Genomic DNA, 24,454 nt, shown 5'->3' on the forward strand with positions numbered 1-24,454 from the left:
GATGTAACAGCGCAGGTTCTTAATGATGTCACGCGTGGAGTTATTCCTCTGTTTTACGAGTTTACTTAAATCCTATTTTAAAAAATATTTCTCTATTAATTTTGCAGTCACCCTTTTAACTTTTCCAGGCACCAACTGAGATTAATTAAAACGGTACCTTCTTCAGCGCCACATTTCAATAAACAGCAGAACAACAAGTTCTAGCTCACGGTTGGAAAAATCCAATATTTAAGAGCACTAGTTGAACTGTGTTCTAGAATTAGCAAAGTTGATGGTTAAAATTCCTTTTAAAAAATACATTCTACCAAAAGTAATAAGGCACCAAGGAAAGCTTTAAAATAGAAGGAAAGAGTTTGCTTTCTTCTAAATATTAAATCATAGCTTCCATCATCTGGGAGCACAGGATACAACTGTTAACAATTCATTGTCAAGGAATATTTGCAGGAAGATGATGACTAAACCCTGCTTTAAAAGCCTTACAGACACACAAGCCCTTACAGGTAGTCCAGATTAGAAGTACAAGCTCTGCCTTTATTGCAAGGTTACATTAACAGAATTTTGCAAGACTGAAAAATATTTCTTCCCTCTTTTCTTTTTGCCTTCTGTGAAAATGGGTCAATCTCATCTGAAACATTTCCTCTTCCCTCCCTCCTGTTATGGGCTGAGAAAACTTTTACACGCTAGTTGTCTACTCTGCAACTCTTCCTCCTGCCTTCCAAAATCATTTCCACATACTTTTACAGGAACTGACAGTCAATAAATGCAAGAAAACTTTAATCACATGCTATTTCGTATTTCAAAAATAATGTTTATTATAACTTAAAGGAAGCAGTAAATACCAGAAATAACAAATACCACAAAATTAGAAGGCATATATAAGTCAAGAATCAGTACAAAAGACGACCATAAAAGGTTGCAAGCTCATATGAGCAATATTATAAAAATCTGAAGCATAATACTTTCACATATTATGAGAAATGCTTGCTTTTTTCAGTAGAATTTTCAGTAACTGTACAAATGTAAGTTTCACCAAGTAATGCTTAGATGTGATTTATAAATATACAGATATATACATTCACAAAAATAATGTCTTAACCATGCATTTGCAAAAGAAGGGCTTCATTAGATCATATTTCTAAACAAAACTCCAAAATCTACCTGATTCAGAGAATGCTTGATTGTTTTTTTTCTGCTTGTAGACACCAACAGTAGCAGAGAAACTAATTGTTTTCATAATTGCAAATCCACAAAAACAGTAGCAAGAAGTTCTAGGGAGCTGCAATTCTATTCATTCTTGTTGGTCAGTAAACAGGATAATCTCAAAAGGACTTTCAGAGAACATCTACATCAGATTAAGCTATAAACTATTTTGATCACTTTATGCTCTGTAAGGCAGTCCAGAAATCATTTTTGTTATCATCTGTCATATTGAAGAAAAATTTAAAGAAATCAAATTAAAAGTAACAGGTAAATTTCACCTCCCTAAAATTTTGTCATTAAGTATACTTCCCTGTTAAAAAAAAACCAAATCACTTTTCACTTGCTTTATATTATACAACTGGTTATCAAAAAAAAAAAAAAGTATTTTAGTATTAATGTGCATTCTGAGTGAAGGGTCAGGGGGAATAAAGGAAGAATGGACATTTAAATAGGGGACATAAATTTCTGGAATTTCACATCCTTAGTTTGGCCTAATTTTGAGTATTGCTTATGCTAACCTAGATTGCTACCAGTAATAAAATTAGACAGTCAGATACAGTGATACCTTGTCTTACAAACTTAATTGGTTCTGGGATGAGGTTCTTAAGGTGAAAAGTTTGTAAGATGAAACAATGTTTCCCATAGGAATCAATGGAAAAGCGATTAATGCGTGCAAGCCCAAAATTCACTCCTTTTGCCAGCCGTTTTAGCGCTGCTGGGATTCCCCTGAGGATCCCCTCCATAGGAAACCCCACCTCCAGACTTCTGTGTTTTTGCGATGCTGCAGGGGAATCCCAGCAGGGGAATCCCAGCATCGCAAAAACGAACGCTTTGCTGGCAACGGAAGTCCAGAGGTGGGGTTTCCCAGCAAAGGGAGCATCATGGGAATCCCAGCAGCACAAAAACGAGTGCTTCGCTGACAGCGGAAGTCCAGAGGTGGGGTTTCCCAGCAAAGGGAGCATCATGGGAATCCCAGCAGCACAAAAACGAGTGCTTCGCTGACAGCGGAAGTCCAGAGGTGGGGTTTCCCAGCAAAGGGAGCATCATGGGAATCCCAGCAGCACAAAAACGAGTGCTTCGCTGGCAACGGAAGTCCAGAGGTGGGGTTTCCCAGCAAAGGGAGCATCATGGGAATCCCAGCAGCACAAAAACGAGTGCTTTGCTGACAGTGGAAGTCCAGAGGCAGGGCATCCCAGTGGCAGCGGTGGGTTTGTAAGGTGAAAATAGTTTGTAAGAAGAGGCAAAAAAATCTTAAACCCCGGGTTTGTATCTCGAAAAGTTTGTATGACAAGGCATTTGTAAGACGAGGTATCACTGTATTTGATGAGATTCAGAAAAAGTGAGAGTCGGAACAGCTTTAAATAGCAATAGCACTTAACTTATATCCCATTTCACAGTGCTTTACAGGGCTCTCTAAGCAGTTTACAGAATCAGCATATGGCCCCCAACAATCTAGGTCCTCATTTTACCGACCTCGAAGGATGGAGATTCCAACTGCCAAATTGCAGGCAACCAGCAGTCAACAAAAGCAGTCTGCAGTACTGCACTCTAACCACTGCACCACCTTATTTAAATGTTTGCTTTTCAATGTTTTCAACACAGTATCACATATTGCAAACTGGCACAATTATGCCCACCAAACACACACTGCTCTATATTTAACACATCTTATAATTTCAAAACATCTCTCATTTTTCCAAAGCTTTACAACAATTACATGGATTTCACAAAAAAGCAAGATTATCGTCAACAAATCAATATTTCACTACATAGAAGAGCCAACAGCAGCCCATACATTAAATCCCCTCTCTCTTTTTTTAATGCTGATAAGTTCCTAAGTTAGAAAACAATTTTCAAAATAATGGGTTTTGAAGTTTCAGGGTTCATCATGGTTCACATGAAATTGGCATATCTTAAAATATAAACTGAACAGTTAAAAAGCTGTAGCCACTTCAGCTGTGCGTCGACCACCAACTTTAACAAATTCACGGGGGAATTTGTCTAGTTGTTCGTATGCCAGGCGCCCTTCTTCTCCTGAAGAGCAAAAAAAAAAGAACAATAAATATTTCATGTTTTCAACTTGTGGTTCTAAACTGCAAGTCACAATCTCACATTTCAAAGAACTCTGATTATGGACGAGGATTACCGGTAGGTCTCCTTTGAGATGACCAGGAGTCTTGGTGATTCCATGGAAGTGGCCTTTCAAGTTTTCTTGGCCACAGTAGTAGCACTCTTTTGTCCATGGGCTTCTTCCAGATTTTTAATTTTGCTTCCTTCGAGGGTTATCCAGAAAGTAAGGTTGCAAGGCACATAGCTCTCGTGGGGAATGTTCGTGGGGGAAGTTGGTATTACTATCATATAGTGGGAAGTGGGCAGAAGAGAACAAGCAGTTCCAGTGGTCAGTAGATCATTGACTGGCATTGTGGTGAAGGTTAGAGATGACTATCCTCATTCCGTTTCCCTCCAAGTGCGAAGTGCGCACTACAATAGGCTACCTGAATGCTAAGGGCATGAACACTGCCATGATGGGTACCAAAGATGCTTACTAAAGTGCACAAAATCAACAGAATCAGGGCCACCCGAGAATTTCTTGACTGTTTCAAGATTGAATTCGAGGCTTTTCTCAACTGTATAGTGACAGGAGAGCAAACATCAATCAATACAGTGATGCCATACCCGTTCTCCTGCAGCCAAAAAATTCAAAACTCAACAATCGGTGAGAAAAATCTTGGGCACCCATCGCGCACAAATCTTGGGCACCCATCGCAGCAGTGTTCATGCTCCTAGCATTCAGGTAGTGTATTACAGCATACACTTCGCACTTGGAGGGAAATGGAATGAGGACGCTCATCTCTAACCTTCATCACAATGCTAGTTGATGATCTATTGACTACTGGCACTGCTTGTTCTCTTCTGCTGTCTTCCCGCTACATGATAGTAATACCAACTTCCCCCGTGAGAATGACGTATCTTGCAACCTTACTTTCCGGATCACCAGGGGTGGGCTACAGCCTGAACCGGGGGGGGGGGGGGACGAGGTAGTAAAAATGGAGCTCCACCCCAGAGCACCCAATTTGCACTGAAAGATGTTAAAAGGAAATGCAGGACATCCTGCATAAGTCACGCTCACAATGTGGTAGTAAACATTTTGGTAGCCCTTCACTGTGGATAACCCTTGCAGTGTAGCCTACAGCCCTGCAATTTTTTGTAAGATTTCTTACCTTTCCTCTCAATAGATGAGGAAGAAAAAGGAGGAGAGAAAAGGAAGCCAGGGAAATTGCTACTTCTTACTTTTGACCTCTTCCTGAGAATTCCAGTGATAGAGAAAGGAGTACATGTTTTTATACAGTAAATCATTTAATTATGCCACTATGTTCATGTCAAGAGGAGATTAGGTAAATTTGGTAATACTATCTCATTTCTATTTTGTAGGGTTTTTTTGATTAACCCTAGATTGCGTTCACTAGTTTTTATTTTCCCATCTGGAGTAAAAAAAGATACCAGAAACATAAAAAACCCAACCTACCAAGAGAGAGCAAGGTTTCGGAAGCTGTATTCCTAACTTCTTCATTGTCAGACTGGCAAAGCGTGACCAGCATTTTAATACTTTCAGTTGCCTATAAAATGATTAAAGAAATAAATATGTAATTCAGTTCTTGTATTACAGAAAATCATCTTTATAGTGGTGAATAGTAATGCACATCTGAGTTTTTAAACCTGTATATACAGAATAGAGAATAAGTGATGGTGAATATTTTTGGGTTGTGTGCCAAAAAGTGGGTGGGGGGAGGTCTGTGTGCATGCGTGTATGCCAACACCTATAATTCCATGCAGCCCCCCCGCGCATGTATGCATGACAAACTCCCCCTTTGCTGGCACACAATGGCACACCCTTTTTTGGTTTCCCCAGGCTTTAGAATCTTTCTAGGAGCCTGGGGAGGGCAAAAATGGCCTCCCCCCCGGAGGTCCTCCTGATGCCAGAAATGGCCTGTTTGTCAAGTTCCCATTGAACCAGAGGTTCCTGTGTTTTTTTGGTCCTCCAGGTTTCAGAGCATTTCTAGGAGCCTGGGAAGGGCAAAAAGGACCTCCACCCCACCCTGGAGGTCATTCGGAGGCCAAAAATGGTCTGTTTGCCAACTTCTTTCACCCTCCCCAGGTTCCTAGAAAGGCTCTGAAGCCAGGGGGAGAAAAAAAAACCCCAAACAAACTCCCCCCAGAACTTCCAGTTAAACAGGAACTTGGGAAATAGAACAGAGGGAGGAAGGCCATTTTCACCCTCCCCAAGCTCATAGAAAGGCTCTGGAGCTTGGGGAGAATAAAAAATAGGTCTTCCCCATCCCCTCCAGAGGCTGAAAACAGGCTGTTTCCCAACTCCTAGTGGGCTCAGAAGCCTCGGGAGCTTGGGGAGAGTGAAAAACAGGCCTTCTGGGCCCACCGGATGTTGGGAGTGGGGAACGGGGAACAGGCACTCATGTGTATGGGGATGGGGCATGTGTGGGCATTGTATTATAGGTGTGGGCACACACATGCATATGATAGCCCGTACACGCTTGCTTTCGACACCTGAGGAAAAAAAGGTTTGCCATCATTATAATAGACTATCTTGACAAAATTATCCTTCAGTTAGATATACCCATTTCATGGGGGTGGAGGGTACTTCTTGACTAAAATCTATGCTAAATGGGTCTAGGGAAAGGAGGAATTATTCTCTTTTATATTTCATCAACTCTCCTCACTAAATCGTTGCATTGGAGACATTCTTGTCAGAGAGAAGTTCCCTGAAGATGGGTTCTGGCATAAGTCTGAAATCTCGGAAGATCAAACTTCTGGTTCCAGTGACCGACCCAAACTGGATCCTGCAACATTATTCTGCGACACATATATTTGCTTTCATTTGTTTTTAAAAAATGTACATAGGTTCTAATTTCAGCCCAGGAAACATTTTCATGACAGAAAGGATGAGCTACACACAACAGGATTTGCCTTAGAAATCTTTAAAAGCTGAGGGAGTTAGCAGAGATGGTAAAATTGACTGTTTGATTAAATAAAAGAATACAATTAATTTTATTTTTACTTGGAAACTGTTTCGGACTTTGTGCTGGGGTGGAAAAAAATGAATATTTGATTTGGGGCTTTGCCGATTAGACAGGTTTGTTGTTATAGAAATGGCTATAAACATAAAATTGAAGTGGTATACAGTATTATTCTGCACCAAAAGGAGTCCGAAATAAACTCTTTCCTTTTTCTTTTTCTGCTTTCCCCTGACTATTTTTCCTCTCCCATTTTCCTATTATTTTCATTTTCTTTGTATTTTTGTATTTATATTCTGATAAACTAATAAAAAATATCAAGGGGGGAAAAGGATTTGTCTTAAGAGATGTTTTTGTAATGGAAATATGAATGAATGCATACACAGCACGTGGGAAAAATCTTACCCAGCCAAATACCACCTCCCCATATTCTAAACTTCATACAATATGAATCCGAGTGTACAGGCCCTTTTCCAAATATGAGGGTCGCCCAGAAAGTAATGCACTACATTTTTTTTCTTGGCCTACAGTAATAGTACTGTAGACCTACAGTAATAGCTGCCCCGAGTCTACAGAGAGGGGCAGCATACAAATCTAATAAGTAATAATAATAATAATAATAATAATAATAATAATAATAATAAGAAGAATGTGAAAATTTAGATATACAGTTTATATCTAAACTGTGTATCTAAATATACAGTTTTGAATTTTGAATTGTCAGGAGCGCGTGTATAAATATTGTGTTTCTTCAGACAGATAGCGTAGCTGCAGCAATGTTTAGAAATGGTGTTTGTAAATGATATACGTTACAAACAGTGTGACGCCATTGAATTTCTCACTGTGGAGAAAGAAACTGTTGGGAACATTCACAAACATTTGTTTACAGTTAATGGAAAATCTACAGTCAACAGAAGTACGGTTAGTCGCTGGGCACAGAGGGTGAGACCATTAGAAGACGGTTCGGCAGAGCTCCAAGGCTTTGTGACCAGAATAAGGAGTGGTACCGACAGGGCATACATGCCCTTGTGTCTCACTGGAGGAGGCCATATGTTAAATATGCATTGAAGCAATGTAAATAGTTGAATCTGTGTTGAGCGTCTCTGATTGGTTGAGACTTTGACAGTTGGGTTTCGGCGGGAAGTTAAAGAGTATAAAAGGAGTGTCTGGCTCTGTAAAACCAGTCGCATTCCTAGCTGAAGTCACTTTCCACTAAGAGCTGAACGAATAAAGAAAATTCTTTGGAACCAACTGCTTCAGACTTTTCACTGGCGACGTCGGACGGTCGAACCTACAACCTGCCTGTCAGAAGAGCTCCTGACTTCTTCGACCCAGATGGAGATAACAGAGTGTGGAAAAAACATCATTCTTCCTTGTGTGTGTAAGTTTCATTGTGTTCAATAAATAATTGTTGAAGAAAAAAAATGTGGTGCATTATGTTCTGGGCGACCCTCTTATATTGTTAGACTATGTGCATCAAATCCCTCCCATTTTGGTAAAGTAATAACTGGACAGCCAATTCAGGAGAACAATGCTCTTCTTGTTGTGTATTCAAGAGGGGTTATTGAAACTTCTAGTGGTTGGGTTTTCTTTTTTCTTTTTTGTTTTGGCTTGGCCTTTTGTAGTTCATGGGAAAGTCAAGAAGGCAGAAGTTTACCTGAAGGCATTTCAAGGCCAGGCAAGCAGCCTTCTGCAGATGGAGGCTGGGCTGGGAAAGGCTCTGGCAGTAATAAATTAAAGCCTGGAAGAAAAAAGAGACTGTGAGACTGGAGAACAACACCCTTTCAAAACAACAGCAAAAAAATTAAAAAATCTTCTGCTTAGAAAAACTAATTCACCAACTAAAAAACAAAGCAGCATTCATCTCTTTGAAAGGAGAGCATTGATTGTTTAGGTGAAGGGGTGGGGGCGGGGGAAGGCAACCAATTACCACAAAAGATTTTTTTTACTTCCTGCCGCCACCATTCCTGTGTAGGATGCAACCAGAGATGTGTAAATATTCTATGAATGGAGCATCACGCTACGTGTGAAAAAGCTGCTTTGAGCTCATGCCCGACCACAACATTTGTTTTGAGGCTTTGGGTCTGTGCCTGGTCTAAAGTGAGGCTATTCTAGGCTATTCTAGGCAAAAGGAGCTAGGGAGATTGAAGAGCGGGAAAAAGCCGGCTTTGCAAAGTGGAGGAAAGAGAAGGCTGTTGTGCGCTGTTGCCTCTTCCCCTTCAGCTACTCCTACCATGGTATAGACCAGTGATGGCTAATCTATGGGACGGATGCCACAGGTGGCACGCGGAGCCATATCTGTTGCCACAAGAGCCGTTCCCCTAGCTCAGCTCCAACGTGCACGTGTATGCTGGCCAGCTGATTTTTGGAGCACACAGAGGCTCTGGAAGGGCATTTTTGACTTCCAGACAGCTTCCTGTAGGACGGTGGATGGTGTTTTTACCCTCTCCTGGCTCCAGGGAAGCCTTTGGAGCCTGGGGAGGGCAAAACAGGAGTCTACTGGACCCACCAGAAGTTGGGAACCTGCTGTTTCCAGCCTCCAGAGGTCCTCTGGGGGCGGTGGCGAGGAAAGCTGTTTTAGCTCTCCCCAGGCATTGAATTATGGGTATAGGCACTCACACATGTGTAATAGCACAATCACATGCATTTTTGGCACCCAAGGAAAAAAAGGTTTGCCATCACTGGTATAGACCCCACCAGTCTTTTTATTTATTATTAGAGTTGGTAGCAGGTTCAACCCCCTGTACAGGCAGGAGACTCTACACCACCCCAGACAGATGGCAATCCAATTTCTTTTTGGAGAGAGTTAGAGCATTCACAACCTCCGCTGGCAAGCCGTTGCACTGGTTGATTGTTCTCACCGTCAGAAAGTTCTTCCTTATTTCCAGGTTGAATCTCTCCTTGGTCAGCTTCCATCCATTGCTCCTGGTCTGGCCCTCTGGTGCCATGGAGGGGCTCTCTGTGACAGTCCCTCAAGTATCTGAAGACTCCTATCATGTCTCCCCTGGACGTCCTCTTTGCTAGACTATCCATGTCCAGTTCCTGTAACCTTTGCTCATATGTTTTGGTTTCCAGTTCCTTTATCATCCTGGTTGCTCTCTTCTGACCTTTCTCTAGAGTTTCAATGTCCTTTTTATAGTGTGGTGACCAAAAGTGTATGCAGTACTCTAGATGTGGTCTAACTAGGGCATTATAGAGTGGTATGAGTACCTCCCTAATTACTTTAAACTATCCACAAATAGGTAATTTGAATAATGATTGACACCCCCGTAACCATGGATACAGAACAAAAATGGGTACGGAAATACAAATTCAAGGACTGAAATTCACAATGAAGAAAGAAGTGGATGTCTGTCTGTTGTGAGTGATGACAGGGTACAGAAAATTAAAGACAATCATCTCTCTGATCGCCGTTCAAAAACTTTTCAAGATTTTTCTCGCTGATTGCTGAGTTTTGAATTTTTTGGCATCCTCTCCATAAACTGTACCAATTTTGCGATGAATCACAACAACGTTCATGCCCTTAGCATTCAAGTAGCATAGTACAGTGCACACTTTGCACTTGGAGGAAAACGGAATGAGGACGCTCATCTCTAACCTCCACCACAACGCCATTCGATGAACTATTGACCACTGGCACTGCTCATTCTCTTCCACTGGCTTCCCATTACACGATAGTACAGTAAGACCTCACCTATCGCTGGTGTTACGTTCCAGACCCGGCCGCGATAGGTGAAATCCGCGATGGGGAATTTATCGACTGATAGTACTTATTTAAGTATTTATATTGTAATTGTTTGGTAAGTTTTCATTGTTTTAAGTGTTTATAAACCCTTCCCACACAGTATTTATTTTAGATATAGTATTTAAATACAGTATTTACAATTTTAGATATATATTTTTTGAAAAACCTGCCGATCGAGTTCCGCGGGCTGTTTAAATCTGCCAATCGACTTCCTCAGAAACCCGCGAACCAGCGAAGATCCGCGAATGATTTTTCTCATTAATGTTTCTTGAAAACCCGCAATGAAGTGAAGCCGCAGTAGGTGAAGCGCGGTATAGCAAGGGACTGCTGTAATACCAGCTTCCCCCACGAATATTCCCCCCAAGAGCTACATGCCTTGTAACCTTATTTCTGGATAACCCTTGTATTATTTAACATGATGTTTAAACACATCTAAAACCTGGTAATGCTACTTATGTCTAATACATTTTCTGTAAGACTTACCTTTTCCCTGAAATGCTTGTTTTCTGCTGCAGCAGTTGACAATATTGTTACCACAGCTTCATAGGTTTCCCCTTTATTTTCAGTTAAAAGGACAGCCAAAGATTTCAGCACTTCTTGTTGAGGCGAGAGACTGATGGAGGTTAAATTGGTCTTATTCTGCAAGAACTTTTCATCTCTTAAAGACTGTAGAGTTTGTACCATTAAAGCTAAAACACAAAAACATTTAACGATTTGTTCCTTTTTGGAGGAAGTTAACAGAGACTAAAAAACGCATTTGGAATAGCATGCCAAACATCCAACAGTATCTGTGAAGTGTAGAATAATTTTAAATATGTGAGAAGGAGCTATGCTACTACCATTGCTGAGTTCAGTCTACAATCTCCAGCATCAAACTATAGATCTCACGTCTGAAACAGATGGCTTAATTTTTGTTTTACACCCTCTTTTTTGTATAGAACAAAATGATGAAAAAAACTCTACAAAAAATGGCTTTAGTATTAGTATTAGTGTGTTGTGGTTAGCTCTGGCCCAGCTCCTGCCCCAAGGACTGTGGATGTGGGGGAGACATCCACATGCTGCAGGTCTGTTTTGCCACCGGTGGAATCTGCTGATGAAGGCTCCTCTGACCAAGAAGACATGAGTGACAGGGAGGAGGAGAGTGGGGCAGACAGCTCAGAAGGAGATCAATTATCTAGCTCCTCCTTGGATTCAGAACAAGAGTTAATGATACAGCCACGCATGAGGAGAGCGATGCATAGGCAACAACAACTGAGAAATTAGTATCAAAGAAAATGAGGCCACCTGTGGTTGGGTGGGGCTGTGGGTTGGCCATTGTGGAGGATTATCTGATCGTTGGGTTTCGTGACTGCTTTACTGACTTTGACCTTTTGTGTGCTGATTTTTCTCCGCTTTGAAACTAAACCAGGGCAAAGTGTGTTTAACTTTGTGAAAGAAGAAGAACTGTGAATTGCCTCACAGCTGCAAGCTAAGTATCACAGAATTGATAAGGGACTTGTACAAATTACCAGTTTGTTTGGAGACGAGTGCTCTTTGCTATACCAAAAGAGGGCTTGGTTTAAGTGAATTTTCATTATAAAGAACATCGTTTTGAATTTTCAAACGTGTGTGTGTCTGAAATTTGTACCTGTGAATTTTTGGGAGGATTCTACCAGAGAGCCCGACAGAACATAGTGTTAGATGTTTTTCTAACAATTTAGTTGTTCCTACTAAAAGTATTGCTGCATAATGGAATTTGAACTTCTAAAAAAGCCTGTTTCTTACCTTCTTTTGCAAGCTGAAGCAAATAGTTTGCCAGATCACTAACATTTTTGTTAGCAAAATAGTTGTAATACTGAAAAACTGTTATGACTTCCAAGGGCAGACTGGAGGAGAGGAGAGGTTCTGCACGGTCCATGATATGAGAAATCAAAGTTCTGAACACTACGTATAACCAGATAAAAGTATTAGTTAGCAAATGAATCCTCATTAATTAGAGCAACATAAAATCACTGGAGATAAGTTGTTTTTAGAAATGGTCATGTGTTTTAGGAAAAAAATAGACCACTTCATACTTTCTAGAAATGTAGCAGTATAATTTCCGGAAAGTATCAATATGACAATTATTAGAGATTATGAAAACTGTAGAATATTGGCAATCTCATGGAAACTGATTGGTACCTCTGCTCTACAATGACACTCAATTCAAAAGTCATTATATTTCTATCATACCCAAATAGAACAAATGGAAATACACTACTGGTATGATATGACATGGATTCAGTTAAAAAAATTATTGCTTAAAAAAACTAAAAATAATTTATTTAAATAGCAATTTTAGAAACTTCAGTTAACGTTACAAATAATGTCATTGTAGCTATCTATCTCTGCCTGTTCATGGTGCCATGTATACAAAAATAGGCATGACTGTAATATATACATTTTGTGTATGTGTGTGTAACATATTTTTGCTGATAATGAAAAGGAAGGGAGACTAGTATAGATTTATTTCAAGCTATTTTGCTCTCATCAGCTAGCCATACCCTTACCAAGATTTGAACCTGGGCAGTCTGCCTGTAAGGCAGTAGCTTTAACCTGTAGGCCACAGGTTCTCCTCCTGTCTCTACACACACACAACATATTTTTCACACAATAAGATGCTCTGGACTATAAGCTGCACCTGGTTTTGGTTGAGGAAAACAAGAAAAAAAACTCCTGCCTCTGCCTCCCAGCAATTTGCCTCCTTGCAGCAAACAGCCTGGTGAGTTTCAGCACAGCCTAATTTATCATGAGCAGATGATTGGCAGTTGGATTGGCCACCTGGAATACCCCCAATTAACTGTTCCAGGCTGCTGAGATTGTCGCTGCCCATCACCACCGACTTTTGTCACCAATCCCTGCTGCCTGGAATGGGCCGTGCAGAGGCCAAAAATGGGGTGTATGGAGGCTGAAAATGCAAGTGGCAGCGAAAGGCGGTGGTGGCAATACCTGCAGCCTGGAATAGGTGATCCGCAGTATTCCGGGAGGCCGATCCAACCACCAATCAGTTGCTCAAGCTAAATCAGGCTGTGCTGAAGCTGACCAGGCTGTTTGCTGCAAGAGAAAAGTGTGTCCTATAGACTGAAAAATACAATATGCAGTTTTCAATCAAAACTAATTTTATACCTCTGGAAAGCTATTCATTTACGTGTTAAGTTCGTAAGTAGAGGTACCATTGTAATGGTACCTCTACCTACGAACTTAATTCATTCCGTGACCAGGTTCTTAAGTAGAAACGTTTGTAAGAAGAAGCAATTTTTCCCATAGGAATCAATGTAAAAGCAAATAAAGCGTGCGATTGGGGAAACCACAGGCAGGGTGGAGGCCCTGTTTCCTCTCAGGAGATTCCTAGAGAGGCCCCACAGAGGCTTCTCCCTGCCTTTTCCAGCCCTGTTTCCTCCCAGGAGATTCCTAGAGAGGCCCCACAGAGGCTTCTCCCTGCCTTTTCTGCTTGTTTCCTCCCAGGAGATTCCTAGAGAGGCCCCACAGAGGCTTTTCCCTGCCTTTTCCAGTTACAGTTTCGGAGGCTCAGGTTTGTAAGTGGAAAATGGTTCTTGAGAAGGGGCAAATAAATCTTGAACACCCAGTTCTTATCTAGAAATGTTTGTAAGTAAAGGCCTTTGTAGGTAGAGGTACTACTGTATTACATAATATTGTATAAGAATAGTGCAATCACATACATGATGTTACAGAATGTAAGGCTCACATTGATTTATTTCAAGGTTAAATGGTTATATAGGACTTAAATCTCAAATTATGTGACAGACCTAATATCTGAATCGTGAAAAACCAAATACTCAGCAGAAAGTACCAATTACTATGTTTTGAAATAGTTGATTAATTACTGGTAATTGTGATCTTTGCAACCACTTTTTTCTGGAAGCATAATAGGTTTCTGTACCTGTTTCTGAAAGTCCTGGATATTCGCCATTTACCACTGTAGAAAAAGTGATATCCAATTGTTTGATCATTTTGTCTGCAGAGGTGTGATACAACCCAGAAGAATTGGTACACTTATTCCAGAAAGAAAGGAGGGATGTCTTTTTCTGAAATTCTGGAATTGCTAATGGAAAGGAATACCATAGTAGTGAATTATTAGTATAAGTTAAAATTGGACAATAGTCAGCTCTATATTGAAAGGAAATGGAAAGAAATTAGTAGAGGGTTATACATATTTACTTGGAAAATGGAACAAAAATAATGTTCTTTGAATGGAAAGACAACAATAATTTACCGACCATGTCTATCATTTTTAGGATCTTGGTCAACGTTTCTTAACCTCAGCAATTTTAATATGGGTAGACTTCAACTCCCAGAATTCCCTAGCCCTGCCTAATGGATCTATTGAGGTTAAAATGTCATGCTAGAAGAATGTTCATAGGAGCGGGGTCATAGGTGGGCCATCTTTGCTGCTCTTTAGACAACTCTCTGTGGTTTTAAACTGTTTTTTCCTCATGTCCTTCCTTATCATAACTTGGAATTCTGTGCATGTTCATAGTTGGCATGTTCAGACCTCTGTTCTTTGCCTGAGATACTGTCCTTTTTCATCCAACTTGATTCCATAAATATTCCCCTGGTTTAATTAATACTTTTCACCAATAGGCTGAAACTTTGTAGCCTATTCCCACATAGGTTTACTTTAAGGTGACCAGATGTCTCATTTTTGGTGGGACAGTCCCAATTTTTAATAATTTTTCCTTCATCCCACAGGATTTTTAAAAAGTCCCGATTTTCTGGGGGCTGGGAAGAGGAAGAATCTTCCATTTTTAATCAAGGATCTCCCCCACGCCCGGTCAATGGTGTCCCGCCTTACCAATGTAAAAATCTGGTCACCTTAGTTTACTTACAACAAAGTTTATGGTATTTAATCAGGCTTACACGGAATAAATAATTAAACAACAGCAGCCTTGCAAGAGTAGATCTGAACATGCACAGAAAAGAAGTGCATAGAATAGGATAAGAAACAGGAAATACATACTCATATATTCACACGAATATTGTCTGTGCTATTTCTCACCTTCACTTATTGGTTTGAAACTTCCCAGGATTTCACTGCTGATCTCTGCAAGATTCTCAATCACTAAAACTTGTTGGGATAGTTTATCCAGAAGAGACCTTGTGACAAAGGGAGTTCTGCTAGAGAATACAATTTGCTGGTAAAATAGGAAAGAACAGTGTAAATATTACTCACCCAGAACGGTCATTAATTAGGTCAAAATTCCAAATGTGAACTAATGCAAATTTATCAAAGAATGATATTATAACTTTATGTGTTTTGAAAACATGATCTTTATCATACACTTTAAAAATGGGATTCAAATGTGATATGTTTCTGTTAATTGCTAACCAGCTATATTGGATTGTGTATTATTTCAGATTGAATTTGGGTGGGAGGAGGAGGAAGAAGAAGAGGAGGAGGACAGTCGTTGCCCAGAGCGAAGGGAGCGTTTCTTTTCTCTGGGCGCTGGAAGAGGTTTATTCCCTCTCCAAGTGCCCAGAGAAAGGAAAATGCTTCGTTCACTCTGGACTGCCAAAGCCTCCTTAAGCACCACCGAAAGGCTCCTCTGGCAGCCCAGAAAAGCCCGAGATGGCCGGGATTAAAGGGGAAATGGCAGGAAACTGGCCAGGCCTTCGTGCCACTCTCAAATTTCCTGGGAAATTTTTCTGGGCTTGGGTTCTTAAGTAGAAAATGGCTCTTAAGAAGAGGCAAAAAAATCTTGAACACCTGGTTCTTATCTAGAAAAGTTCTTAAGTAGAGGCGTTCTTAAGTAGAGGTACCACTGTATAAACTTACATCTCCAATTTAAGTCTAGCTTAAAACCTAATCATCTCATTAGGTTTTCTGCACAATTAAAACCCTGTTTTTGTTTTTCAAACAACTTTGTGCATTCATACCATAGGCCAGAATGAAATGTTAATGTTCAACGGCCCTAAGCCTGCCGGCAAAGGTGAGTTTTTAAGGCCAGGAGGGTGGGGGCGGTGCGAATCTTTGAGGGGGAGTTGGTTCCAGAAGGCTGGAACTGCCACAGAGAAAGCTCTTCCCCTAGGCACCACCAGTCGGCATTGCTTAGCTGACGGGACCTGGAGAAGGCCAACTCTGTGGGACCTGACCGGCAGAAGATGGTCCCATAAGTAACCTGGTCCTAAGCCATGTAGGGATTTATAGGTCATGACCAACACTTTTAATTGCATCCAGAGACCAATCAGCAACCAATGCAGCTCATGGAGTGAGGTGAGATATGCGTATGGCTAGGAAGGCCCATAACTTCTCGCATGGCTGCGTTTTGCACTAACTGTTTATTTATTTATTTATTTATTATTTGGATTTGTATGCCGCCCCTCTCCGAAGACTCCGAACGTTCTTTAAAGGTAGCCCCATGCAAGAGTATAAAGGAAATTAGGTTCCAACAAACAAGGCTGTGTTCACAACCCAGAAAACAAGAGCAGTTGAGTCTTAATAATCTCTTTTTAAAAAACCATGCAACCCTATGGGATACCTGGATAAGCTGTGTGCAGTACTGCAAGTGCTTGACTATGGTGATATCAAGGCTTTCACTTCCGGTGGTCAATGGCAGAGGACTTCCAGCCACGCTGGTTCCAACTCCTGTGTCTTCTGTCAATGCTTCGCTGGGATGCCCTCTGCCTTCTGGGTGTTCTGACCTGAAACTGTTCAAGCTGGGAGGTAAGTGAGCAGTTTGATTTTCGTTTCATGTAAGCAATGCAGAAGAGAAATTGTTGAAAGCACTCTCCTGTAACCCAACAGCTCTTCATAGGCCAGTAACCTTTTAATGAATACACTGTGTCTCAAATTGGCAGGAGCATTAGGTAAAAAGTGCCAAAAAAGTGTCTGCATCTAAAGGATATATCGGTACCACACTAGCCTACTTGTTTCTTTTCAAACAATCACTTTTTTGTAAGGAAGTCTTCCTAAAAAGTCTTTGAAATCAACCTTTGCTATAGCTTTTCTTTTCCTTCCCCCCCTTTTCACCTCTGCTTTGTTGACAACATCCTTTGCCAAACTTCTCTGTGGATATAACTGAGGATATAGGTTTGTGGTTTTCAAAAGTTATAAAATTAAGATGTAATATGCCAGTCCTTTCCAGACATGTGATTAATTGTCCAACTTAAAAAAAAATTAAAAGGCGTGAGGGAGAATCTGTTGGAAAGGAAGTCATAACTGATTGACAAAGAACAAACACCAATTTTCGGATTCCTTTATTCACAGCACACAAAAACCTTTGTTTAAACATCTATTTCGTTCCACTGACTAATTTAAGTCAAGGGGTTTTAAAAGTTTTTTAATGAAATCTTGACCTCTCGGCAGCTTCCAATATCATCAATTATGGAATACATCTACATCAGCTTTGGGAGTTCATGTGGGGAAAAATTTTGATCCCCATTCTCCTCCATCCCCTGTGGTAGATACTCATCACATTGATAGGAGAGGTGAAACCTGCAAAGGCCCACTTTTGTGAGGTGTTACAAATGCCTCAATGCACACTCCACTTCTATTTATTATTTACATAAAACTGCTGGATGATATGATATTCAACTTCCCCCATGAGAGCTACATGCCTTATTTATTTATTTATTGGATTTGTATGCCACCCCTCTCCATGGCCTCGGGGCAGCTAAAAACAGTGATAAAAACAGCATGTAACAATCCAATACTAAAACAACTAAAAAACCCTTATTTATAAAACCAAATATACATACAAACATAACATGCATAAATTGTAGAGGCCTAGGGGGAAAGAATATCTCAGTTCCCCCATGCCTGATGGCAGAGGTGGGTTTTAAGGAGCTTACGAAAGGTGAGGAGGGTGGGGGCAATTCTAATCACTGGGAGGAGTTGGTTCCAGAGGGCCGGGGCCGCCACAGAGAAGGCTCTTCCCCTGGGTCCTGCCAAATGACATTGTTTAGTCAACGGGACTCGGAGAAGGCCAACTCTGTGGGACCTAACTGGTCGCCTTGTAACCTTAATTTCCAGATAACCCTCGTAGATCAAGCAGAAGGGTCATGCCTTGGTCCTCATCAGTTATAGAATGTCCTCTTGTGGGACACAGAAAATGTGCCCTTCCTGAGGTGGTACCTGTCCCCTGGAACACTTCATCCTCTGAGATCAAATTGATCAAATTGATTCTAAGTGTCATTGTTCTCCTAGGCACAGGGATTATGAAGTAAGTGAAACCTGATTCTACATCCTACATTATAGACAGAGATGAGGCAATGGATTATGTACATATAATCTGATAAATACAGAAAAACATTACCATATTCTTTTTCCTTTTCTGTAAATCATTCTGAATGAATGTAGAATGTCTCAGTTTACCAAAGGAATATATCTGGAACACCTATAATCTGTTCTGCCAACAATTTTCTTAGTACTCTTGTCAAAAATTACAAATCTAGGGGCTCTAATATTACATTTCATCTTTCTTGAATGATCACTGCATACTATTCTTGGCAGAAAGGAATAAACTTGAGAAGCATTCAACGCGGGCATTCTTACCTGTTTTTCTCAATTTCCGTGTCTGAGAACACAGAGTCTGCGCCACGAACACCACCGCAAAACTCATCGGTACCACCTTCATCCTCAAAGTCAGAAGTGTTGAGGAAATCAAAACTTTCCAGTGCACTTTCAACTGTTAGGCTTAAGCTGGATGACCTGCTGTGACTTACTACTGGTCTGCACTGCAAGGGCAAAACCAAAACAATACGTGAAGAACAGTTTAGCCATTGAAAATGGTTTGGTTTCAAGAATATGGGTGTGAGAGCTTCTCTTAAAATCCACCAACGATGTCTAACAGTTGGCTTGTTTGGCTTTGTCACCCATCATTTAATTTCCAGGTTTTAGGGTTTCATTTCTCATGTATTTTGAGAAACAGAGGAGGATCTAATTATGGAAATTTATTTAAGCGGTAGATGCGGTTGTCTGAGATTTAGAAAAATCAGATCTAAATGGATTGAGATTTCCATGACTGAAAAAGCCCTACCCTGGAAAACACGAAGTAATTCACTTCCCTAACATGCTCCACTGAGAAGTGATGAGGAAATTCCAAAAAGAGATTACAGTAGCACCTCTAGATACGAGTTTAATTTGTTCCAGAAGGGAGCTTGTATGTCGAGCAACTCGTATCTGGAACAAATGGCTTTAGACTTTGTTTTTCCCCTCCGAGATAACCAGAAGCAAGGATTCTTGTGCCACCTAGTGGATGCTCGGCTCGTATCCCGAATTTGAGCTCGGGTCTGGAACAGAAATTTCTCTCCCCTCGTGGCTCGTAACTTGGAATACTCGCATGTGGAGCAGCTCGTATCTAGAGGTACTACTGTATTTGACTTTTGAAAATAGGGTTAGATCAGAGATGTGAAACTTGAATCATCACGACATCATGTGACGTATTGCGACTCCCCCCCTTTGCTAAACCGGTCATGGGCGTGGGCAGTGCATGATACCTCTGGCCTTGGGTGAGATATAATTCAATCCAGACCCAATCTTACATAGCCCACCTGAACCCTATTGAGTCCATTGGGATATAAGTCACAAGTAGTCCTTGGGTTAAAATAGCCATAAAAACTGGAAGATTTTTAAATGATACAATTGTAAAATGTGATGTCATGTGCTAGGTGCCACTTTTTTTCTTTCTCTCTCTGTAGTTCCCTTAGTGCTAGCAGTTTCAATAGTCCCAGATTGCTGTTGTTAAATGAAGACCTACCAACTTCCTGTCTGCCTGCCATTTGATTTCCTTTGTGGGAAGCCAGTGGAGAATGTCAGTAACTGCTGTCATGTGACTGTAGAGATGGCGGGATAGAGGGAACTCTGAACCAGTTGTAAGTCCCCCTTGTTCAGTGCGGCAAAAAGTTTGAACAAATGGATAATAAATTGAATGGATATACAGTGATACCTCGTCTTACAAACGCCTCATCATACAAACTTTTCGAAATACAAACCTGGGGTTTAAGATTTTTTTGCCTCTTCTTACAAACTATTTTCACTGTACAAACCCACTGCTGCTGCTGGGATGCCCCACCTCCAGACTCCTGTTGCCAGTGATGCACCCGTTTTTGCGCTGCTGGGATTCCCCTGAGGCTCCCCTCCATGGGAAACCCCACCTCTGGACTTCCATGATTTTGTGATGCTGCAGGGGATTCCTAGCAGGGGAATCTCAGCAGCGCAAAAACGGGTGCTTCGCTGGCAATGTAATTCTGGAGGTGGGGTTTCCCAGCAAGGGGAGCCTCAGTGAAATCACAGCATTGCAAAAACACAGAGGTCCAGAGGTGGGGTTTCTCATGGAGGGGAGCCTCAGGGGAATCCCAGCAGCACAAAAACAGGTGCTTCGGCTGGCAAAAGGGGGTGAATTTTGGGCTTGCACGCATTAATCACTTTTCCATTGATTCCTATGGGAAACATTGTTTCGTCTTACAAACTTTTCACCTTAAGAACCTCGTCCCGGAACCAATTAAGTTTGTAAGACAAGGTATCACTGTAAATGGTTATAAACTGAAGATTATTCCTATATATTAAATAAATCAGCAAATAAAATAAGATTAAACTAACATGTCAACCACCAATGTCATGACAACTGCTGTCCATGATATCAATTAATCCTCACATTGCCATAAATTTAGAAGAAAATGTGACTTTATCCACATTTGAAACCAATGGGCTGATGGGACTGAAATAGAAACTGATAGGCTCATATCTTAAACCCCCTTTTTACTCAAGTAATTAATCTAATACATTTTACAATAGATTTTAAATAGGAGACTTAAAAATCCCTACACTACGTGAAAAAATTGTCAACATTTTGCATCTGATCACTATCAGTTATTTCCAAACTGTAATGGTTGGCTTTCAAATCAGACACACACACACAAAATGTGTGTGTATGTGCGTGAGAGATTTAAAGTATTTTAATTTGTCTGTTTCTGCATGGATATATGCATTTTATTAAACAAATCAAGGCTTAGGGCTGTGACTCCTGTCAAAATGACAACTCAGGGAGTCTGAAAATGAAATAAAATGTAAGTTTTCAAACTTCAAAAGGTATGATTAAGTTCGCTGCTTTATTAGATATTGAATGTATATTCTCTTACTCTTCATATATTTTATTTTAATTAGTTTTTAACAAATTCTAAAATTGTGATTTAATGTTGCTGTAAGCTATCCAAAGAAAATTGGCTTTAAAAGAGTGATGTAAGTAAAAAAAAGAAACCTACTAGCTTTGAACATGCATATGCTGAAGAAAATGAAAATCAGAAACTCAATTATTTAGTGTTTTAAAACTATTTAATAAAGCTAATTTTAAAAATTACATTTCCTGTACAAACAAAGCTGTATCTGGTAACATGAACTGAAGAGTGTAATGCAACATTTAATGGTCTTCATCAGAGCTATTATATTCTGTGGTAATTACTCTAGTACATTTTAGTTGAAATCAAAGTGTTACATGAATTTAACCCAAGATTATCCAATGAAGTGCTAATGCATTTCCATCAAAGTGGCCAATTATAAATCTGGAAAAAGCGTGTACACTGAAAAGCCTCTGTAATACTAATCTAAAAATGAAGTTCAAGAGCTATTCAAACAGAAATAATGCAATATTATAACATCCAAAATATTCATTGACTTGACTCTGAACCAGACATTGACTGACTTGTATTGTACAAAAAATATACAATTAAATGGGATTAAATGGATTACAAAAATGAATTAAATTTATAGAGATGTAAGAAAAATGTCAGGCATTATCTCCAGACATTTCTGTATTAACATCTATAAACTATTCAATTTACAAACAGATACCTTAATAAAATAGCTTTATGATAATGAGTGGTACTTTATCGTGTTCCCTGTAGTATTCTACTATATAAGAAGCATATCCACAAAGACATCACTAATTCAATTTGGCACTGGTTCATTTGGTATGCCAATTTATTATGACATGGAACCAAGATTTAGTTTTGCATATTGCTGTACGTGAAAACAGAACATGGAATTACTTAATTATCAGTCATATTACATCAAATTAAAAGGGAGGAGAAAGGAAAATTTAAAATCTCTTTCAAATTCAAACTTCTTTTCTATAGGCAGAGGAATAATTAATCTCAAAAATAACAAGCAAAGCAGTAAACAATAAGCTGGCTAATATTTTAATGAGAGGCCCCAAGAAAAATTACAGACTTGAAAAACATTGCAGTAGAGAATACTGACAAACCAATTCTGTATTGCAATTAAGAAAACTATATCAGCACGTCCTTATTTAAATTAATCCAACCACCTGCCAATTTAGATTAAACAAGGGGGGAAAACCTGTAGTTCAATTCAGTTTGATGAGCCATATACCCAGTGATGGGCTACCAAATTTTTTATTACCATACTGTGGGCGTGGCTTACGCATTTTGTTTCAACATCTTTCAGTGCAAATTGAGTGGAGCTCCAAATTTTGCTACCGGAACTGCGTTCCTGACCGTTCCCGTAGGAGCCCATCACTGCATATACCTGACTGATTTTGAGATTTCAGTTGGTGAATCTGCCAGTATCTCCTTACAGATATTACTGGAATAGGTGGGCAGAATGCATCAGAGTGTCCACAATTTTGTTGTTTTAGCTTATCTAATGATTGTTCTATTTAAGGATTTGTTTTGTTATGTGGAAAGTACAACTATACTTTAGATTTTAACAGCCAAAAGTATAATTCAGCAATAGCTTGCTGGGATTATTTCATTAGACAAAGACTTGATCTGCCCCCTCCATTTTGTGATTTCTTTCTTGGTCATTCTTATATTGAATGTAAATGGCGAACTGATGCTTGGTATCAAGAAAGCTACTGTCTAAACAATTAGTTTTATTACTGAAGATTAGATAATAACAATTCTTCTATTCACAACGAATGAAATTTGTTATTTGAAGCTGAACTTACTTTTAGGATCTCATCTAGATGTACAATTCCTTGGTCCAATTCCTGGAATTCTTTAAACTGTTCTTTATGAGGTTCAAGAGCTAATAGCAGCCCCTGAAATGCTTCTTCTAGACTTCCATCAACACATGATTTATAGCCTTCAGATTCTCCACTAATTGACCCCTCACAATGATATTTTTCAGGTGTCATTGGCCCCTCTCCAGATGTCAGTCTTTTAACCAGCTGCTTTGTGATATTGCCTTCCAAGGTATCCAGCTCTACAGGTTTGACGTCTGATAACTCATCTGTATCGGGAAGAAGTGACTCCGAGGCACTACTTGTTAAAATCACACTGTTGCCTCTCAAATGAGGAGAACTTTGGCAAAGTTCAGACTCTAGATTTGTGGTGATTTTTTCACCATGCTCTTGTGATGTGAAGTTGTTGGATTCAGATGTGGAGTCCTCACACCCTGAATGAATATTGGGCACAGTGTCAGGTTTGGATAACCTTTTCCCAATGGGATCTGGGAGTGTGACAATAATTTCAGGATTGGAATTATCTATCGTAGAGGACGAGTCCGTTGAACTGTATGATGCAGTGGTACAATGTTCACTGGTAATGTCAATGAAACTCAAAGATAATGAACTTTTCTCATTTTCTGCTGTTCCATTTTCAAAAACATCATCTGGTAAATTTGACTGCAAATATAATAAAAACAGTTAAAATTAAAATTTCACTGAACTGATGTTAAATATTGTTTGAAAAAAGATACAATTTGCTACTTTCTGTTAAACTAGGGTATTTGGAATTATGAAATAAATTCATTTAGCTTTTATGCTGCTGATCTTTTTTAAAGTGACAGGAAGATACCAACCCCTAGTGAAGGGCTACCAAAATTTTTACTACCACACTGTGGGCGTGGCTTATGCAGGACGCCCTGCATTTTCTTTCAACGTCTTTCAGTGTAAATTGCTCCCCCCCCCAGTCCAGGCAATAGCCCACCCCTGCCAACCCCCCACCCCACCCCACCCTGTCCCAAAGCCAGAAAATCAGAAGGATCAGAAGTAGCCAAGAACGTGTACAGGAAAGTTCTAAACCAATTATGAAGCTTTTTTGAGCATTGCAAACTCATTATCTTTATGAACAAATTAGAATCTTTTATTTTGCTGATCGGATTTTATATAGGGAAAGTAGGTTGAAGAAACAAAATGCACACCAAGAGAATGTTATATGTCATTAAGTGATTCTACAGTGCAGTAGATTACACCATAAATATATAGGGATTATCTAGTCCTTTTATTCAGCAATGCTGAAATAGTTTCAAATCTTAAAGACTAACGTCTTAAATATAATTAAGCAGTGTCAATGTTGTAGCCTGAAATCAATGGAGATAAAATGTGAATTTTTCACTATGTAGTTTATGGACAAATATCAAACCATATACAGATATAAATATGTTCATAAAATATTTCAAACAATAAGTGCTTTCTTATTTTAGACTTTTCTTTAAAAAGAATTTGCAAAACTAAAGCCGGTCAGAGTTTTATCTGACTACATA

The 24,454-nt window shown here is 39.8% G+C and overlaps 1 protein-coding gene across 5 annotated transcripts in view; it reads right to left on the reverse strand.

Moving 5' to 3' along the window:
* Positions 1 to 787: 787 nt before the first annotated feature.
* RIPOR2 (RHO family interacting cell polarization regulator 2) overlaps positions 788 to 24,454 on the reverse strand; it is a 96,649-nt gene continuing 72,982 nt past the window's right edge. For 3 of the 5 annotated variants that reach the window (XM_070747388.1, XM_070747391.1, XM_070747390.1), the window contains exons 13-22: positions 22,917 to 23,594; positions 18,506 to 18,687; positions 16,491 to 16,668; positions 15,011 to 15,146; positions 13,895 to 14,056; positions 11,740 to 11,898; positions 10,459 to 10,664; positions 7,888 to 7,971; positions 4,727 to 4,817; positions 788 to 3,234 (exon numbers count right to left, since the gene is read on the reverse strand). In XM_070747388.1, the coding sequence (XP_070603489.1) occupies positions 3,134 to 3,234; positions 4,727 to 4,817; positions 7,888 to 7,971; positions 10,459 to 10,664; positions 11,740 to 11,898; positions 13,895 to 14,056; positions 15,011 to 15,146; positions 16,491 to 16,668; positions 18,506 to 18,687; positions 22,917 to 23,594 (1,977 nt within the window). In that variant the 3' untranslated portion in view covers positions 788 to 3,133. Of the gene's footprint in view, positions 3,235 to 4,726; positions 4,818 to 7,887; positions 7,972 to 10,458; positions 10,665 to 11,739; positions 11,899 to 13,894; positions 14,057 to 15,010; positions 15,147 to 16,490; positions 16,669 to 18,505; positions 18,688 to 21,264; positions 21,968 to 22,916; positions 23,595 to 24,454 lie in introns of those variants that run through there. The other 2 variants (XM_070747389.1, XM_070747392.1) reach the window with 2 other exon arrangements.

Source organism: Erythrolamprus reginae, chromosome 3, assembly GCF_031021105.1.
Source record: "Erythrolamprus reginae isolate rEryReg1 chromosome 3, rEryReg1.hap1, whole genome shotgun sequence".
Classification (NCBI taxonomy): Eukaryota; Metazoa; Chordata; class Lepidosauria; order Squamata; family Dipsadidae; genus Erythrolamprus; species Erythrolamprus reginae.